The sequence below is a fragment of the Ruditapes philippinarum genome, unplaced genomic scaffold (assembly GCF_026571515.1).
Source record: "Ruditapes philippinarum isolate M1 unplaced genomic scaffold, ASM2657151v2 ctg10466_1_1_1_1, whole genome shotgun sequence".
In the NCBI taxonomy this organism is placed as follows: Eukaryota; Metazoa; Mollusca; class Bivalvia; order Venerida; family Veneridae; genus Ruditapes; species Ruditapes philippinarum.
In genome coordinates this window covers 8,778-26,507 of record NW_026861911.1, presented here as the reverse complement: position 1 = coordinate 26,507, position 17,730 = coordinate 8,778, and the positions used below count along the sequence as shown (strand labels likewise).

Here is a 17,730-nt window from a genome sequence, read left to right as displayed (position 1 = left end):
TATTATATAAGATCAGTTCGATGAACTGGTAGTTCGACGAAACAACTCCCACCCAAATTTTTCACCGGGCGGTAATATCGTCGGATTTTTGCATGGGATCAATGCACAATATATTTTTCTATTACAATTTACTATTTACAGATCCCCAATTAACCGCAAGTTAATGTTATAAAGCCTGAAATTAAGAAATCATCCAGGTCCGAAAGATGAGACCGTCATGACATGTACATTGTAACCTGGTATTTATGCTTGAAATACATCAACAAAGAGATCAAACGGGTCGAACACACATGCAAACAACTGGATTTTACATACTTTTAAATGGTTTTATCCTCCACGAGTGGCACTAAGTAAGTCCTATGTGGCCGTATTTTAAGAAACGCCATATATGTAGATGTATAAAAGATGAAGACGAAATTAAACTGTTTAATTAATCAATTTATAAATTAATTAACATGTTTTTGAATTCTAAACAGGCATCAAACATCTTTAATTTTAATTGTTTTCAGATTGAGGTAGGTCAGTGCTACGATGTTCAGTGGGGCAATTCCAGGCAGTTGGCCTATGCAGAGATTCTTGGGTCGGGAAGTGAGCCACAAATGAAAAGTTTGATGGATCAAACACAGAAGTCACTGAAAAAGGTACATTTTAATTTTGCTTAAAGTACGTTACTGCCTTTGCCTTAATATCCACGTCATTTTTTAGCAAGTCACTGAAGTGCACAATTGACTTTCCTCTAGATCTATGTGAACCAAATACCCGCTTTTTATAGAAAAATCTTGTCCGGGGCATAACTCTAAAACTATAAGAGATATCAACATGAAACTTTGTAGGTGAATAGATCTCAATGGGTAGATGTGCAGTGCATAAGTACAATAACTCTTTTTGTCTTGATTTTGGAGTTATTGCCCTTAGTTAATTTAACAGTGAACTTTGTCTGGAACATAACTCTAAAATTATAAGAGATATCAAGATGAAACATTGTAGGTAGATAGATCTCATTGAGTAGAAGTGCAGTGCAAAAAAAACATAACTGTTAAGCCTCATTTTTGAATTATCTCCCCTTTAAGAAAAATCTTGTACTGGACATAGCTGTAAAACTATAAGAGATATCAACATGAAACTTTGTAGGTAGATGTATCTCAATGGGTAGATGTGCAGTGCACGAGAATCATAACTCTGTTTTGCCTAATTCTGGAGTTATTGCCCTTTGTTTATTTTTACTTTTTGAAGTTGTCCGGAACATAACTCGGAAACCATAAGAGATATCAACAAGAAACTTGGTAAGTTGATAGATAACAGTGATTAGAAGTGCAGTGCAAAGAACAGTAACTCTGCCTTTCCTAATTTTGGAATTATTGCACTTTGAACTTTTTCCATGGAAGTAACTCTGAAACTACAAGAGGTGTACTTTCCTGTGTTCAAAACCTATTGGGGGAGCATCACCCGACTCAAACCGGGCTCTTGTATACCTAGTAAGTTACTGCAGAATTCTACTCGTTTTGGTTTATTGGCATCTCGAACCATTTGAGCATATCTTGGAGTTGAACAAACGTAGCCCACTGCTTTAATGGCGCGTTTAACTGTAGAATGTGAACAATTCGCGCCATTTTCTTTAAGTGAACGATAAACTGTAGAACTTGATACATTAGGATCCGATTCGAGTGTTTGTTTTATGTAGTTGGCATCATCCACAGAAACAACGTTAAAATATCCTTTAGATTCCTGATAATCAGTTCTTTCAATGTCTAGTTTTCCACTGATATAAGCTTTCACCCAGTAACTTACTTTAGTTTTTGCTACTGTGATACCTCTTGTCTGTAGCATTTTAATAATTCTATAAGTAGAGAATCCGACTTTGTGAAGTTCTATTATATCAATTTTTATTTTTTTGTCTACTTTAACCATGTTTAATAACAATGTATAACGGTGTTATGATGATTTTACTATTTTTTTTTTTTTTTTAATGCGTTTATTTAAGGTCGCCGCCGGAAAGTCCATATGGGCGACCGTACACTCAAGTCGGGCCATCCTAGAGCGTCCCGCCGAGATTTTTTTTGTCGATTTTTTTCCAGCTTTATTGATGGAGGAAGACCCCAAGTGCCCCTTCGAGCATTATTTCAGGCACGAGCGGGCACCTGGGTAGAACCACCGACCTTCCGTAAGCCAGCTGGATGGCTTCCTCACATGAAAGATTTCGATCCGAGTGAGGATCGAACCTACAGTGGTGAGGGACCTGTGATCTCAAGTCAACGACCTTAACCACTCGGCCACGGAGGCCCCTGATGATTTTACTATTATTCAGATGTTTTATATATATCTTTTATGTTTTGACACGCTGTTAATACACAGCTTCTGTAACATATTCACAATACCCTTATGACATGTGGCAATACCCTATGTATATTATTTGACAACATGTAATATTTGCAGTGTATTGTCACAGAAGTTGTACCTTGCATATTATATACATGGCAGATGACAATTCTATGACTGTAGACTTGTAGAATATCCATGATTATTTTCATATTAAATTCAATTAATTTAATATTGAATCTATATAAATATGATATTCTATTTATCACTTATATAAAATAAGAACGGTAAACTGTAAAAAGAGTATTTTAATGATATTCCTATAGTGTAACGCTAACATTAGCGCCCTTTAACGCTATGATTATATATAGCGCAAATGACGTTACGTCAAAGTAATTACTACGTAACACGTAATTAATGACAATTAAAGCATTAATATTATAAGTATAATAAAGCCTCCCCCAGTTTTTAATCCAATTCTGTTGCTTACATGATAATGTAATACTTAACTTTCATTAAATTACATGCATTTCATATCAATTTGCAGAAAGAACCCGTCAAAAAAAGCGTGAAACCCAAAGCCCAGGTTCTTCAGAAATCAACACCTGTATGTGAGTCAACTGAGCTTACTATCGCTGACGAGGGTACTATCGCTGACAAAGACGCTGAGACATATGAGGTGGGGTCAGTTAACGACGAAACGACAAAGACATCCAGCGTAGACTGTCAGAATCAGGTTAGTGATGATAACTCAGGAACAAAATCAGAAACGCCGTCAAAACAACAGATGATTCCGTCAGAAACAGGGTCACCGTCCATGTTGACGTTTCGTTCCACGAGAAATCAGCCGTCAATGACATCAATCCAGTAGGTTATGCTACAAATGATGAAAAAGATGGGTGACATGGAGAGGACTTTAGTCATACATGCCATAATTTTTGGACAGCTTTCCGGGACACTTTTCATCGCGGCGATAATGGATGAGGAGGCTGTTGTGGAAAAAGGGGGGGGGGGTCAAACGTATAACGTTATTAAATTAGGACAACTTTCTCCTGAATTCTAATGATAAACAGTTAACTTACTAGTTTTAGAAGTAGTCTTTTAGGTTAACATCTTTATCATTTTATACTATTTCATTATTTCATTTAATATTCCCTAAAAGCAAGTAAGTTGTAACTTATGAACCCGGTGAATGGGCGCAGCCATGTTGTTCACCCGTTATATCTTAAAGTCGTGATAATTACTACATATGGGCGCAGCCATGTTGTTCACCCGTTATATCTTAAAGTCGTGATAATTACTACATGTAAACGCAATTCTTCCAGTCATCAAAACAAACACAGCAAGGTAATTTATTTCACTTTAATCAGATATCAATATAATAAAATAATTTAACACAGTTACAAACAATACAACCTAAACTCATCTATTCTATATCACATGATACTCCAACATTTAAATGACTTGACACCAGCGTCAAGGTCAAGTATGACAGCACATAGAGTTCGTGTACTTAACAATTACAAACTTTTCTGGCTTCAGCACACATGTCTGATGTGATATTGTGCTTAAAGCAGACAGTGTTCATATTCATTTTTAATGACAGTAATGACTGAATTGTATTCATGGACAGATTCTCTCTGTCATCTCTCTGGATCTTTTTCAGGGTGCTGAAGCAACGCTCCGGGTCGGCATTGGAATGGGGAAGTGAAAGAGCGGCGAACGCTAACGGAACAAGGGTGGGAAACCTTGGTTTTTGGAGTGGAGTTTTATGTTTCTCTAATGCTACCCAATATGGGTCCAGTGACATCCCCTGTTCATACGCAGGAAGAGACTCGATCGCCATGAGTTGGTAGTCCACGAATTCCTCTTCCACACTATCTGGGTTTCCCATACCCAGGCGACATGCGAGTTGGGCAACTGAAAGTATAAGATTTTACGTATTATATCATTAATTAAGTCATTTTACCCATAAATCACGGACAAAGAATGTTATGAAAAATGATTAGACCCTTACTTATTTTATTTTATTGTTGCTTCTTTCATTTCTATCGGATTAAATGCTTCAAGTGTTTATTTTTTTATTAATTCAAATACATAGAACATTATCTTGTGTCTACTTTATTTCCAGTTATTTACTCACCAGATGAAGCGGGCGTTGTCTCTCTGAATTCTGGACGTAGGAAGGAAAGACACTTGAGGACTGGATCATTAAGTGGGAATTTCGCAATCATTTTCTCGGTCATCTCAACATAGAATGCGCGAACTTTGCTGCAAAAGATGAAATAAACATAATTATCTGAAATGTTATGATATAAATGAGTATTAGAATAAAAAGCCTTTCTTTATAAATAAAATTCATTTGCTATAGTTAATCAATTGTTAGCGACGATTTGTTTGTTACACAATATTCAGTAAGAATGTGTACATGAATAGCACAATATTTCTGTTACGGAGTTATATTTCTGCTAGATTACCTAAAGAATTGTGCTTTTATCTGTGGATTGACGTCATTATTGTCTAGGTAACCACGAGCTTTCATTCCGACAGCAAGAAGCTCCTCGTCATGTTGGTTGGTGCGCATCTTAAAATCTACCATTGTGACGTCAGCAGCAGCAGTGATTGTTTCCATCTTCACGAACTTGGCCATGAATGTGCGAATAACACGCACCAGCTCTGAATGCATATGCCCAGCCATAGAATCACCGTTCTGAAATAAACAAATTAAGATGTTCATTTTGTTTCATAAGTTTTCATTTGTTTATTCGTTATATGTATTTCTTTTATATATCTTTGAAATAAAATGAAAACTATTTATAAAAAATCATTATCAACGGATATTTATAACAGCACTAATAATTAACCTGGAATGTAGTGTTGAAGTCATTCAGTGGTACAAGGATGAAGGACAGGAATCTGAAGATGAGGGCGAGTAGTGGGTCCTGCAGACATTCAACTACACGAAAAACCCGGCTACCCCGTTTCTCTGCGTCATCATGACTAGTGAAGTAGGCCTCTAGCGCTGGCCACTGCTGTAAGTATCGGTCGACACACGTTTGTAAGGACAACCAGCGGGTGCTGCAGTGCCTAACAAGCTTATAAGTAGTAGTGTCCGTGAATTCGCGGAAATCTTGGAGTATTTGTCGTCTTTTGGAGCTATGTTGAAAGTGTGTGAATGTGTCTTGTAGCACCTCTTCAACTGGCATGGCTAACTTCTTGACGGCATATTGAGTGCACGTTGACATTATGTGACACACACATCCAATGTTCACTACATTTGGTTGTTGCTCCCGCACTCTTGACAACACTGAATTGTTAGCACCGATCATCACTGGGGCATTGTCACTAGAATAACCGATCATATTCTGCCAGGGGATGCTACGCTCTGTAAAGACTTCTTGAAGACACGTGAATAAATTTTCACCCGTGCCAATATTACACACTGGCATTGCCAAAAAGTAAGTCATAACTTTAAAGACATCAGTGTCATACACGCGTACCAAAATGGCAACACACTTTTTATCTCCTTGGTCATTGCTTTCGTCCATGAGCACACTAAACTTGTTCTCTCTACATAATTTTGTAACTTTCTTTTCCGCCACCGGAGCTAGGGCTTTTGTCACTATATTTGTAGTCTTAGTCCGACGACATTTGAATTTCTTGGCAATGTCACTGTCCGGAAACATAACTTTCACCAAGTCCGTAAAGTGGTCGGCTACAGAGAATGACAGATTATGTTCTGCGATAAAGGCAGCAAAGTACACCTCAGCGCGAGCAACTGGGTCGTATGACGCCGGCTTAAAGAATGAGTTGTTGATTTTCTGTGTTGAATTTACAGTTTGGATGTTCGAATTGTGAATCTTGCTGTTGATGTGGCGAGTAAGATCATTTCTTCCCCCACTGGCGACAGAAACGTCAATATTGCATGCTGTACAGCGGACATATTCCTGTCCCTTTTTACTTGCTGAGACAAAATTAAATTCCTTAGCCCAACTGTCTTGATACCGGCAGGTGCGTTTAGTTTTTTTTCTCTGGATTTCCCAGGGAATCCCCTTTACGTTTTGTCATTATTCACAGATTGACTTGTTACACTTAGAGTAAAACCAAGGTATGAACCTTGTACAGGACGTAAAATATTATATGTCAGACAATGGTATTTACTCATTTTTCTGCGTTTCTTTGAACGTATAAGTGTTGTTTTTTTAGCTAAAAGATGTGTAATAAATACACGAGGAACCAAGTGTGTCGACATTGACACCTTTTAATTTTTTTATTTCATGGATATATTTACATTGTTTGAAATAATTAGACTTTCGGTAAGTACGCAATTGATCTAAAAATTAATAATTATCGGGGATTAACGATAATTGTTAAGGGCCGTAAACCATTAATTAACCCGACCATTAAACGCTGCCGAATTCAACAGAGAACGTTAATTGCCGATGCATGAAGTAACCTATTGCCGAGGGGAATCGATAGTCGATAATTGGGGGGCTGTATATTGTAAACTTGTAAGTGTCAACGTCCCTGTGTATTATGTGTAGGTCTGGATATGTTTTGATCGAGAGTTGAAATGTACGAGATTTGATTTATGAAAATTTTGCAAAATATCATGATTTTTTTTTTCCGGGATCAAATCGATGCCCGGGACATCTCCGGGACAGACATCCGATTTCCGGGACAATCCCGGGCATCCGGGACGTTATGGCATGTATGACTTTAGTGAGTGTTTCTAAACGTGTGTCTGACATTTCAGGACAAGTCACTAGACTTGAGTGTAAGGTGGACGGTCTAGCCTCAAGACAATTGTCTGTGTCGTCGAGTGGTGGTAGCAACATAAATCCAGAGGCAATCCAGTCTGTGCCCCAGTCAGACTTTTTGACGGACGAAGTTGTAAAGACATTATTTCTATAGTCCAAGGGATCAGGGCACTTCACCTGTAAGTTAGTAGAGGTAATTTTTTCCGGAACTGTTTGGGCCCGACAATCTGCGACTGAAATATAACTGGAATGGGTTTCATGGTAAAGAAGAGCTCGAACCGTCCAAGAAAGAGATTGTCAAGAGATATTTAAACTTTTTTCTTCCCGGAGTCTCAGACACCATCAGCCTGGCCTATGTTAGCTGGAAGAGTTAATGAGAGACTGCGACGACCAGTCAGCAAAACAGCACGACAACAAGACAGTTTCATCCCGCCACCACTGGGCTGTAGCTCTCAAATTTAGAGAACAAAAATTGCCTTTGCCACAAATGTTATCATATGATAAATTTATTCTATCAAACATATTTGAAAAAAAGAGTATCGCATTTCAACTTTTTTTTCAAATATTGGCTATACAATAGGCCAAGAAATTACCTTTTTTTAACATTTACAATTTTTACAACACCTAGATAAGGGATCCTTTAGATCAATTTCATCACTCGTTCCCAAAGTAATACTAGTCTAGCCATACAAGAGTCAATACAGAGGCTGAGAGGCAACCCTGTCAGTTGTGTGGACTTCTTGTCTATGCTAGGAACCAAATGTTTCCAGTTGGTCAGTGATCACTTGACTGAATTATTGGAACTTTTCCTGGACTGGCAATGCTATGGCTTGAGTGGTAAGTACATAGATATACTTATTTTGATGCTACATGACTAAAATCTGTATAATATTTAAAAAACAGAACACTGACCTAAGCCACTGGCATAGATCCTAACCAACCTTCTGTATAGCTAGACTTAACTTGAAAAAGTAAGACAGCGAATGTATTGTTAATACAAAAGATACAGATGTTTATGCAATATTTACATGTGTGTATCAGTATGTATCTGTCTGCAAATAAATGCCATTTTTGAACCATAGGCAAAGCATGTGAAAGAAATTTCAGAGTTGCATCAGTGAGGTCAACAGATTTAAAGTATGTGACAGTAATCACTCTGCAATAGAAGCTTTTCAGAATATTTTTTAGATATACATGTACAGTCTAACTTCGTTCGCTCAAACTCGGAGGGCCTGTGCAAATTTGTTCGAGAGATCAGTAGTTCGAGCCAACCGAGGTTGAACTATTATTACGTTGATCATAATTATGCCTAAAGGTTTTCCTAGCTTACATCGGTCGAATGATAAATGCGTCAATATAATTGTTTGTTAGTACATCTGTTCATCGAGTATTTCATATTCAGAATTATTATCCCAGTGATTTAATTAGGTATTAACGTTATGCTGTGTTAATCGATATTCATGCATAATGTAATTGGTTGAGTTCGATTGGGCAGTCACACCAAACATGTTGAACAATGTTCAAAATATATTTATATGTTTATCATGGGATGAATTTAACTTTAAAAAATAAATTAATGAAATATTTATTTAAAAAATATTTACATATACATATTAACTTGGTCAGAATGTTTGTCCAGGTAATTGTTCGGATGAGTTTGATTGGTCAGGTGAGTGATCTAGGGCCATCATGGCCCTCTTGTTAGGGACAAGTGCCACTCTCAAATCTGTGATATTAATAATTTATCTTAATTTGGTATTGATGAATGCATTTATTCTCCTTTTTTACATTTGTTCAGAGCTTTTCCAGTTTCGTTCTGTGATTTTTATCTGCTTTATTAAACAAAACAGTTTTATGAAATCCAGTGAATTTTTTTCTTAACTAAAATACAAACAATGGTTTTGAAGTATTGTAATTTTATATTATGATGCATGTAGCTAGAAAGAATGGCTGCTTCTTTATCAAATGTATGCCAATTTTCTACAGAAATTTGGTTAGAGCAGCGGAGACTAACATGCTACATGTTTTTAAGGTATTGTATTTTGCTCTTTAAGTATTTGTTGCCTTATTTTTGAAGTCACCAAATAAACAAGACTTGTCTGTAGACTATACAATGCTGGATAGTATAAAGCAAGTAGAAACGGGTGCATAATTTATCAATAGTCACATTCTGGCAGAAGAACAAATCTTTAACGACATATTTCAAGTTTAAATTGAATATTTTTTATAGTTTTTTTTTAAAAAAAGCAACGAAATATTGAAAGCAAAAAAGGGGCATAACTGAGCAAAAATGGATAATTACATTCTCAACTGCCTTCTTAAATGTATTTCTAATGTTGATAGTGAATATAGTCAAATATTCCCAATAAGAAGTGAATAATTTTTTTTTTTAGAAAGTGGACTTCAAAAAAGGTTAACCAGAGCAAAAGAAAAGTGCAAAACATTGCAAAATGTTACAGTTAAATTAAAATCGTCTTCCTTTTGAAATGGTGTAACATTAATACAGTGAACAATTAGGTATATCAAGTGTGAAGTGAACAGCATTGATAGTTTCTTAGAAAATGGACCCTCATAAAACCTTAACAACTGTTAACAAGAAGGTTTTCGTGACTTCAAGAAAAAGCTGTTGCACAATATTATGATGATGAAATTATGTCACAGTGGTAAGAAGTGTACTGTATATATTGAACCTGGGACAAAAAGTATATAGCCGCGTTTCAACAAAACCATTGTAATGCTTTTGTGACGAGCATGGATTCAGACCAGCCTGCACATCCGCGCAGTCTGCTATTCGCTTACAAACACTTTTACAAGTAGAGAAACTGATAGCCAATGCGCAGGCTGGTCTGGATCCATGCTGGTCGCAAACGCATTATGTTGGTTTTGTCGTGACGCGGCTCATATGTCTCAGATGCATGTACAGTGTCACACAATAATAATAACATGGGGAAAAAACTGAACACTTGCATCCTTAGACAGAAGATTTTAATGTCAGAGCAGAGACATAGATGTAATCTACATCTCTGGTCAGAGATATAATGAGAAAACTTAATGAAATTTATAGCATTCCTAATGTTTTAAAGGAGATTATTGTATAAAATGACAAAGATTTCTGAATCATTGCCAAACATTGATACCAAAGAAGCAGAGAAATGACACAAACCTCCTTAATTATTCCTTATGCTCTTTTGGCATAGTATTTTGAATTGTGCAAAATTGTTTATTCCAATCAATACAAATATCATTCAAAGCATAAAAGGTACATTAAAATTTGACAATTACATGTGCAGAAACATCTGTCTGATACTATACTGGAATATCAGTTTTGATATTGAGAATTTCAGTTCAATTTGGAATTTCTTTTAAAGATTTGGAAAAAATCTTTAAACTTGATATGTGGATGAACCTTGATAAGTTCTATGCGCCACACTCATTTTCAGGTCATAAGAGAAAAAGTTTCTGCAGACATCTTTTTAAATACTAGTAACATGTTTACAAGTAAGAGGTTCTGATATAAGCCTTCCAATTTATTCATAGTATGCTGAAGATCATTATAGCAACAATTTTTAAGAGGTTTACTTAGTGACACACAAAATTAATAGATGTCTTTTTCAGTTTTGATTTGTGAAAGAAAATGGATGAGGATTTCCAAAAGTGTAAGCTAAATGTTTTATTTAATTTATCTTTTTAACATTTTTTTTTTTTTAGTTTTTTTTAAGGTACAGTTTAAAAAGTGTAAAAAAGAAAAATCCTGATAGAAACTATGCTGTTAAATTTTTATAACCATTTTTATATGCCCAAAAGGGCATATTATGTTATACCCCCTGGCGCCCGTCTGTCTGTCCGTCCGTACGAACCTAGAGGTACTTGTGTGACTTGGAGAACAATGGGTAACAGTAAATTCTCTTTGATCCTATTCATTCCCTTTTTACTTGTGTGTCTTTTTATAAGCCTTGTGTGACTAAAAATGGCCAAAAAGATCAAAGGAAAAGTCACATAAGTACCATTTTGTGAGTATGTCCGTCCCTCCATCCGTCTGTTAGCAATTTGGTTTCCGGAGCATAACTTAGTTCCATTTGGCCCACAATATTCAGACTTCATAGGATGATTGTCCATATTGGGTAGAAGACCCCTATTGATTTTGGGGTCACTAGGTCAAAGGTCAAGGTCACTATTACCTCAAAACTGGAAACAGTTACCGCTCAATAACTTAAGTATTAATCAACCTACAGCTGTAAAATTTTAAAAGATGAACAGCTAATTTCCATGTCTTACAAATGCTTCATCCTTACTAAAAAAAACAGTTTCGGGCATATAATGCTCCGCCTAGCAGTGCTCAAAAATCAAAATTTATTTGTTCCTGAACAGTTTCTTAGTTGTTGTTATTATAATTGTTTTAGAGTTGTTGTTTTTTTCGATTCAAATAGGAAATTGATCTAATGTATCTAATGAAGGCTTCCCTGTTAAATGCTATAGCCACTTAAATTTGATTTATCGTTTTATTGTGTTCCTGAAGAATTTCTCGTTATTATTAGAGTAAGGTTTTTTTCCGATTCTTCCTGCTTAGTGCTTATAATTTGATTTTATTATATACATGTGTATATTGTTAGTTATAAAGGTCTTTGAAAGGTTACATAGGCCTATATAAATGGTTGTTTGTAATATAACTCGAGCAGCTAGGCGAGGGTTCCCTCGCCTTATATTGCAAATAACCGTATATATACGGCCATATAACCTGTCAGAAATATTTATAACGAATTTATAATACAGCAAGCATCAGTTTTAGCTAAATTAAGTGAGTTTTCTTTATATTACCACAGCAGCCGTGTATTAAAAACTATATGAACATCATGATTATCCAATGAAAAGCGACGTTACAATCATGCAGTATTATAAATATACATATATATGGGTACATGTTTGTATGGGAGTGGAGCCAATGAGAGTCAGTTTACAAGCATTGTTTTATCTGGCATGTCTGTTATACAGTTGCTATTGTTGTTGAAGGTCCCTTTAAGCAATTATAATAGAATAGTTGGTGTGTCTATGGCTGAGTGGTTAAGGTCATTGACTTCAAACTGCTTGGCTGCCCTTCACTATTGTGGGTAAGAATCCTGACAAGGACTTGGATTCTTTCAGGTGAAGAAGCTATACAGCTAGCTTACAGAAGGTAGTGTTTTTACTCAGGTGCCAGTTTGTGCCTGAAATAATGATTGAAAGGAAACATGAGGTCTTCCTCCACCAGTAAAGCTGGAAAGTTGTCATGTGAACTACATTGTGTTGGTGCAATGTAAAACCCACCTGAAAAAAAAAACAATAGTGAATAGTCTAGTATATTTTTCCATGTTTATTCCTACAATATTTTACAGGAGCTTCATGCCCATATGAATGGTTCAATTAGTGAATTAACAATGGGTCAGCTTGTGGCAGGCATGTCTACATCATATAAACCAGACTCCCTTAAATTAAAAAAAGGTGAAACTGGAACATTGAAAGAGTAAGTTTAAACTCATAATGTTAGTAAATAAATTAAACAAATTATTAAAAAATGAAATGAAAATTATCAGTAATTAATCACATCTCTATTTTGTCAGATAAAAGACTTAGAATGGGAAGAGTGTTTGCACTAGGGTATTGGCAGATTTTGTTATTAACGTTTTTATTGTCATCATTTCACTTAATTCAAATTCAAAATGATGCATACATGTATATGATAGGTTTGTGTTCTTTTTCAGGGTGTTCAAGTTATTCAGACAGATTCATGATGTTATAAATAATGAGAGTAAGTCTTTTAAATTATCTGATATGTTTCAGGTAACATATGATGTATGTTTCAGGTAATATATAGTGTGTGTTCCAGGTAATATATGGTGTATATTCCAGGTAACATATGATGTATGTTTTAGGTAATATATGGTGTATGTTTCAGGTAACAGGTAACATATGGTGTATGTTTCAGGTAACAGGTAACATATGGTGTATGTTTCAGGTAACAGGTAACATATGATGTATGTTTCAGGTTAGGTATGATGTATGTTTCAGGTAACATATGATGTATGTTTCAGGTAACATATGATGTATGTTACAGGTAACATATGATGTATGTTTCAGGTAATATATGATGTATGTTTCAGGTAACATATGATGTATGTTACAGGTAACGTATGATGTATGTTTCAGGTTACATATGATGTATGTTACAGGTAACATATGATGTATGTTTCAGGTAACATATGATGTATGTTTCAGGTTAGGTATGATGTATGTTTCAGGTTACATATGATGTATGTTACAGGTAACATATGATGTATGTTTCAGGTTACATATGATGTATGTTTCAGGTTACATATGATGTATGTTTCAGGTTACATATGATGTATGTTACAGGTAACTTATGGTGTATGTTTCAGGTAATACACATGTAAATGAGTTTGCAGAGGAGAATGTGAAGTATATAGAGCTAAGAACAACATCTAGAGAAGACCATTAACTAGAATGACAACAATTTAATATGTTGAGACTGTTTTACTAGCAATACATGTAGATGGCTGTGCAAAGGAAAATTTAGACATTATTGTTAAATTTCTCCTGGCTGTTGACAGAAGACAGAGTCTACAGGTGTCTACATGGATACTGTTTAACTGGAAGTGAAATATAGGTATAGTTTTGTTTGAAAAGAAAATGAAATTGCCTAAAGAAAATTTAGCAATATGAGCTATGCAATAAACAAAACAGTTCCATAATTCTTTTATTTTACACGCTTTATTAAAAACCAGCAGTCAAATACTCCATCAATATTTTTTCCTGTGATGTGTGAGGAAGACTATAAACAATACTGCTTGTTAACCCTTTGACTTCATATGAAAAAAAAATGTGTGCCTATGTTTCCATTATAAAGATGATTTATGAAATCAGAAATAATTGACTGTTCCAGTTTGAAATCATCTGCGAATGTTTCAAAATTCAAAATTGTACCAGTTCATGTTAAATGTTGAATTCTGCTTAAGCCGGTGCTAGGGGGCGTGGACGGTAGTTTGCACTTGACAGTACCGTCCATGAACTTGTGAGGCTCAATCAAACTTATTCTGTAACATTTTCAATTTTGCTGTGTTGGGCTTTTTTTAGGAGTTCTTATATTCTCTATTTTATAATGGCAGTATTCATATTATAAGTTTTATTTTTAGAAGTTTAGGTTATATGGAGTTAACATGTATTTTTTCATGATTTTAGGGAGATGAGCAATGGTATTATAGTTGGTATTGATCTAAGTGGAGATCCACATGTAAGTCAATAATAAAAAATTATTGTTTTATTTTGAAAACAGCATTTAACATTTATACTGATAAATGTTTAAGAAAGGCTTGACAAGCATCCATTTTGAAACAATTAAATGAGCCGCGTCACGACAAAACCAACATAGTGGGTTTGCGACCAGCATGGATCCAGACCAGCCTGCGCATCAGCTCAGTCTGATCAGGATCCATGCTGTTCGCTTACTAACTCTTTTACAAGTGGAGAAACTGATAGGGAACAGCATGGATCCTGATCAGACTGCGTGGATGCGCAGGCTGGTCTGGATCCATGCTGGTCGCAAACCCATTATGTTGGTTTTGTCATGGCGCGGCTCAAATATTAATTCCAGGGATATCACATTGAAAATTTGAAAGTTTGTCTGCCATCATTATACACAGCATAGTTAGATTACAGACAGGTCTGGCATATTTCTGCTGAAAAGGTTGCTACGAAATTAAAGTTTTGACAACAGGACAAGGTGTTTACATCATATAGGTCATGTGTTGTGATAAATATTTTAATCCTAAAACATACTGAAAGGAAACTTCAATGCCACTTATATAGAGCTAGACCATACTACACATTTTTGAACTTAGACCAAACTCTATACTATTTGTTTGACCATTTTTCTAACAGTTATCTTGGTATTTTCAAAAAGTTGACAATAGACTGTTTTAAAATGGACAATTGACCATTACTTTCGGGAAATTATGTAGATTAAAGATTAATGTAATAGCTAACATACATGTACTTATAATTACATATACATGTATTTAAAAATACATAAGTTTATAAATTTTGTGTAAAGTATAATTTACCAAGGCTTAATTGGTTTGGTTGATTGGGTTTTAAGTCACACCGACACATTATAGGTCATATGGTGATGTTCCAGCTTTACTGGTGGAGGGAAACCTCGGGTGCCCTTCCAAGCATTATTTCAGGAACGAACGGGCACCTGAGTAGAACCACCGACGTTCTGTAAGCTAGCTGGATAGCTTCCTTACATGAAAGAATTCAAAGTCCCTATCGAGATTCGAACCCACAGCGGTGAGGGGCAAGTGGTTTGAAGTCAACGACCTTAACCACTCGCCCATGGACGCCCTTCTCTCTGCTGGTGATAACTCACATTATGACACTGTAAAATTTCTTCATTCTTGCAGGTTCTCATTTACATTCTCTTTTTAGGTTGGTAATACAGATATTTTCATTCCAGCATTTAAGGAGGCACAGAAACATGGTTTAAAGTTAGCACTTCATCTTGCTTAAGGTGAATCATGGGTTTCTATTTGATTGATTTAAAATCAAATTATCTTAATTTAAATGTTAATTGACAGGCCAATTTTACCGCTGATTCTGTTGAATGGATCCTTTGGCCAATAGTATATTTAAATCGTCTAGGAAAAATAAGTTACCAGTAGTTGAATGGAATGTGAAGTATATTTACTGAAAGTAAATATTATTGTCAATTTATCAATTAATTATTCATGATTCTTGTCAGTCCGTACTTATCTATAGTGAATGAGAGTAAAAAAGAGACTTATGCAGATGTTTCAAAAATTTTCCAGTAACTATTCATGTCAATTGTTGAATTCTGCTTAAGCCGGTGCTAGGGGGCATGGACAGTAATTTGCACTTGACAGTACCGTCCATGAACAGGCTCAATCAAACCGAGTCTGCAACATTTTCAGTTTTGCTGCATTGAGCTTTGTTTAGGGATTCTTATTTCACTCTATTTTATGTTCTGCCTAAAATATTGGTTAATTGTCTCTACAGCTCTGCCTCTGGGATGCTTCAGTCAAACATATGAACTGATACAGGCTTTAAATAGATTCTTCTGCATTTCCTTTCAGTCTAGCAATGTTTCTTACTTACGTGTGACAAAATTGTACATTGAAGCACGGTTACTGTCATCACTTTGGTTTTAGCTGTAGTGAAAATGAAAGATGATTTTGATAGATACAAAAATGTGTTTTTTTTTGTTGAATTTGTTTCATTAATTTGGGTATAATGAATACATATTATTGTTATAATTGTTGACTTAACAGCAGTATAAAGAACTTAATATGATAATCAAAACACTGTGTACAATACTACATGGAAAGAGCTATTTTTGATACATTCATATAATGTAATAAAAGGGAGTGGTTGCCGAATGATTAAGATGGCTGCCTTTCCACCTATGGAACTTGAGTTCGAGCCTACTTGGGTTACACTCTTGTTTCCTCATGTGTCACCTGTACTTCATATGTAGTTCCAGAAAGCGGACTCACTCAAAAGTGGTAAATATAATTTGCTAGCACTTGTTTTGCAATCAAGCTTAAATAATACAGTTTATGTTTTAACTAAACTACTGAATTAAATGTTACTTATTTTGAATTTTTTGGTTCCAGCACCAGAAGAAACTATTACCTTGTTAAAAGAAATTATATCAGATAGAATAGGACATGGAACATGTTTACAGCCTGATGCTGGTGGGACGAAAGATATTGTAGAGTTTGTTGAAAGTCATTATACTAAGAATTCCATTAGGTAATGAATTAAAATTCCATTAGGTATTGAATTAGAATTCCATTAAGTAATGTCTGCATAATTTAGTGATCTGAGTGATCTGTAGATATGACTATGTCTGTTAGAAATGTTTGAAAATCACATTAAAAAATGCTGCTCGTAAAATTTTGTTATAGATGGATTTTGGCTCGACTATTCAAAGAAAATAGGGGAGAGCTATTGTACTAACAAAATATAACAGTTGTCTGTAAATAATGGCTTGGGTTATATTGCAAATTATTGTTTATATATGGCCATAAGTCCTGTCAAGAACCTTTATGAAAAATTTGTAATACTGCAATCTTCACCTGTAAAGATAAAAATGAAATTGCTTTGTAACTTAACAACAGCTGTGTGAATAGTGATATAAACATCAAGATGATCCAACAAAAAGCAACTTTATAAACATGCAGTATTATAAAAACTAATGACAACTAGATTCACTTGAATGGATGATTTGTAGATTGTTAGGGACCTGTACTTGAAGGGTCAGCCCTCCTTTTAATCAACAAGCAGAAAAATCACACGAAAAATGAGCACGCCACAGTCAAGTGCCAAACCACCTACATGTATTTTGTTAAGTATAAATGCATATGTGTAAAGAATAGCAGTTTAGTTGTTTTTTACACATTTATTTCAGACAGATGATAAAGGTGTGTTTTCTACCTCCATTACTGAAGAGTACAGCATAGCAGCAGATACCTTCCAGTTACATGGTGCGTAATCGTTTCGGGCTGATTTGGAATATTTCCCCGTTCCTGAACTGATCAGGAACGGGGAAATATTCCAAATCAGCCGGAAACGATTAGGCACC

The 17,730-nt window shown here is 35.3% G+C and overlaps 3 protein-coding genes and 2 long non-coding RNA genes across 6 annotated transcripts; 3 read left to right on the top strand and 2 right to left on the bottom strand.

Annotated features, from left to right (window-relative positions):
- Positions 1-443: 443 nt before the first annotated feature.
- Positions 444-3,231, top strand: LOC132717336 (uncharacterized). The gene is made up of 2 exons (XM_060700776.1): positions 444-641; positions 2,864-3,231. The coding sequence occupies exons 1-2, from the start codon at positions 456-458 to the stop codon at positions 3,185-3,187; spliced, it is 510 nt and encodes a 169-aa protein (XP_060556759.1). The 5' UTR covers positions 444-455; the 3' UTR covers positions 3,188-3,231.
- Positions 3,232-4,451: 1,220 nt separating this feature from the next.
- LOC132717334 (uncharacterized) lies at positions 4,452-5,053 on the bottom strand. The gene is made up of 2 exons (XM_060700775.1): positions 4,794-5,053; positions 4,452-4,587 (listed from the first exon to the last, which is right to left on the bottom strand). Exons 1-2 carry the CDS (start codon positions 5,051-5,053, stop codon positions 4,452-4,454), a joined length of 396 nt encoding a protein of 131 aa, XP_060556758.1.
- A 115-nt stretch (positions 5,054-5,168) lies between these two features.
- LOC132717332 (uncharacterized) lies at positions 5,169-6,481 on the bottom strand. Its single transcript, XM_060700773.1, has 2 exons — positions 6,478-6,481; positions 5,169-6,280 (listed from the first exon to the last, which is right to left on the bottom strand). The coding sequence occupies exons 1-2, from the start codon at positions 6,479-6,481 to the stop codon at positions 5,169-5,171; spliced, it is 1,116 nt and encodes a 371-aa protein (XP_060556756.1).
- Positions 6,482-7,037: 556 nt separating this feature from the next.
- Positions 7,038-12,913, top strand: LOC132717335 (uncharacterized). The gene is made up of 3 exons (XR_009623949.1): positions 7,038-7,913; positions 12,446-12,573; positions 12,812-12,913. It is a non-coding gene; the product is annotated as an uncharacterized LOC132717335 (long non-coding RNA).
- Positions 12,914-13,477: 564 nt separating this feature from the next.
- Positions 13,478-16,878, top strand: LOC132717333 (uncharacterized). 2 transcript variants are annotated; one of them, XR_009623948.1, is made up of 4 exons: positions 13,478-13,734; positions 14,307-14,358; positions 15,555-15,636; positions 16,760-16,872. It is a non-coding gene; the product is annotated as an uncharacterized LOC132717333 (long non-coding RNA). The 2 variants fall into 2 exon arrangements; XR_009623947.1 differs by lacking the exon at positions 13,478-13,734 and having other exon boundaries at positions 13,780-14,358; positions 16,760-16,878.
- The last annotated feature ends 852 nt before the right edge of the window (positions 16,879-17,730 follow it).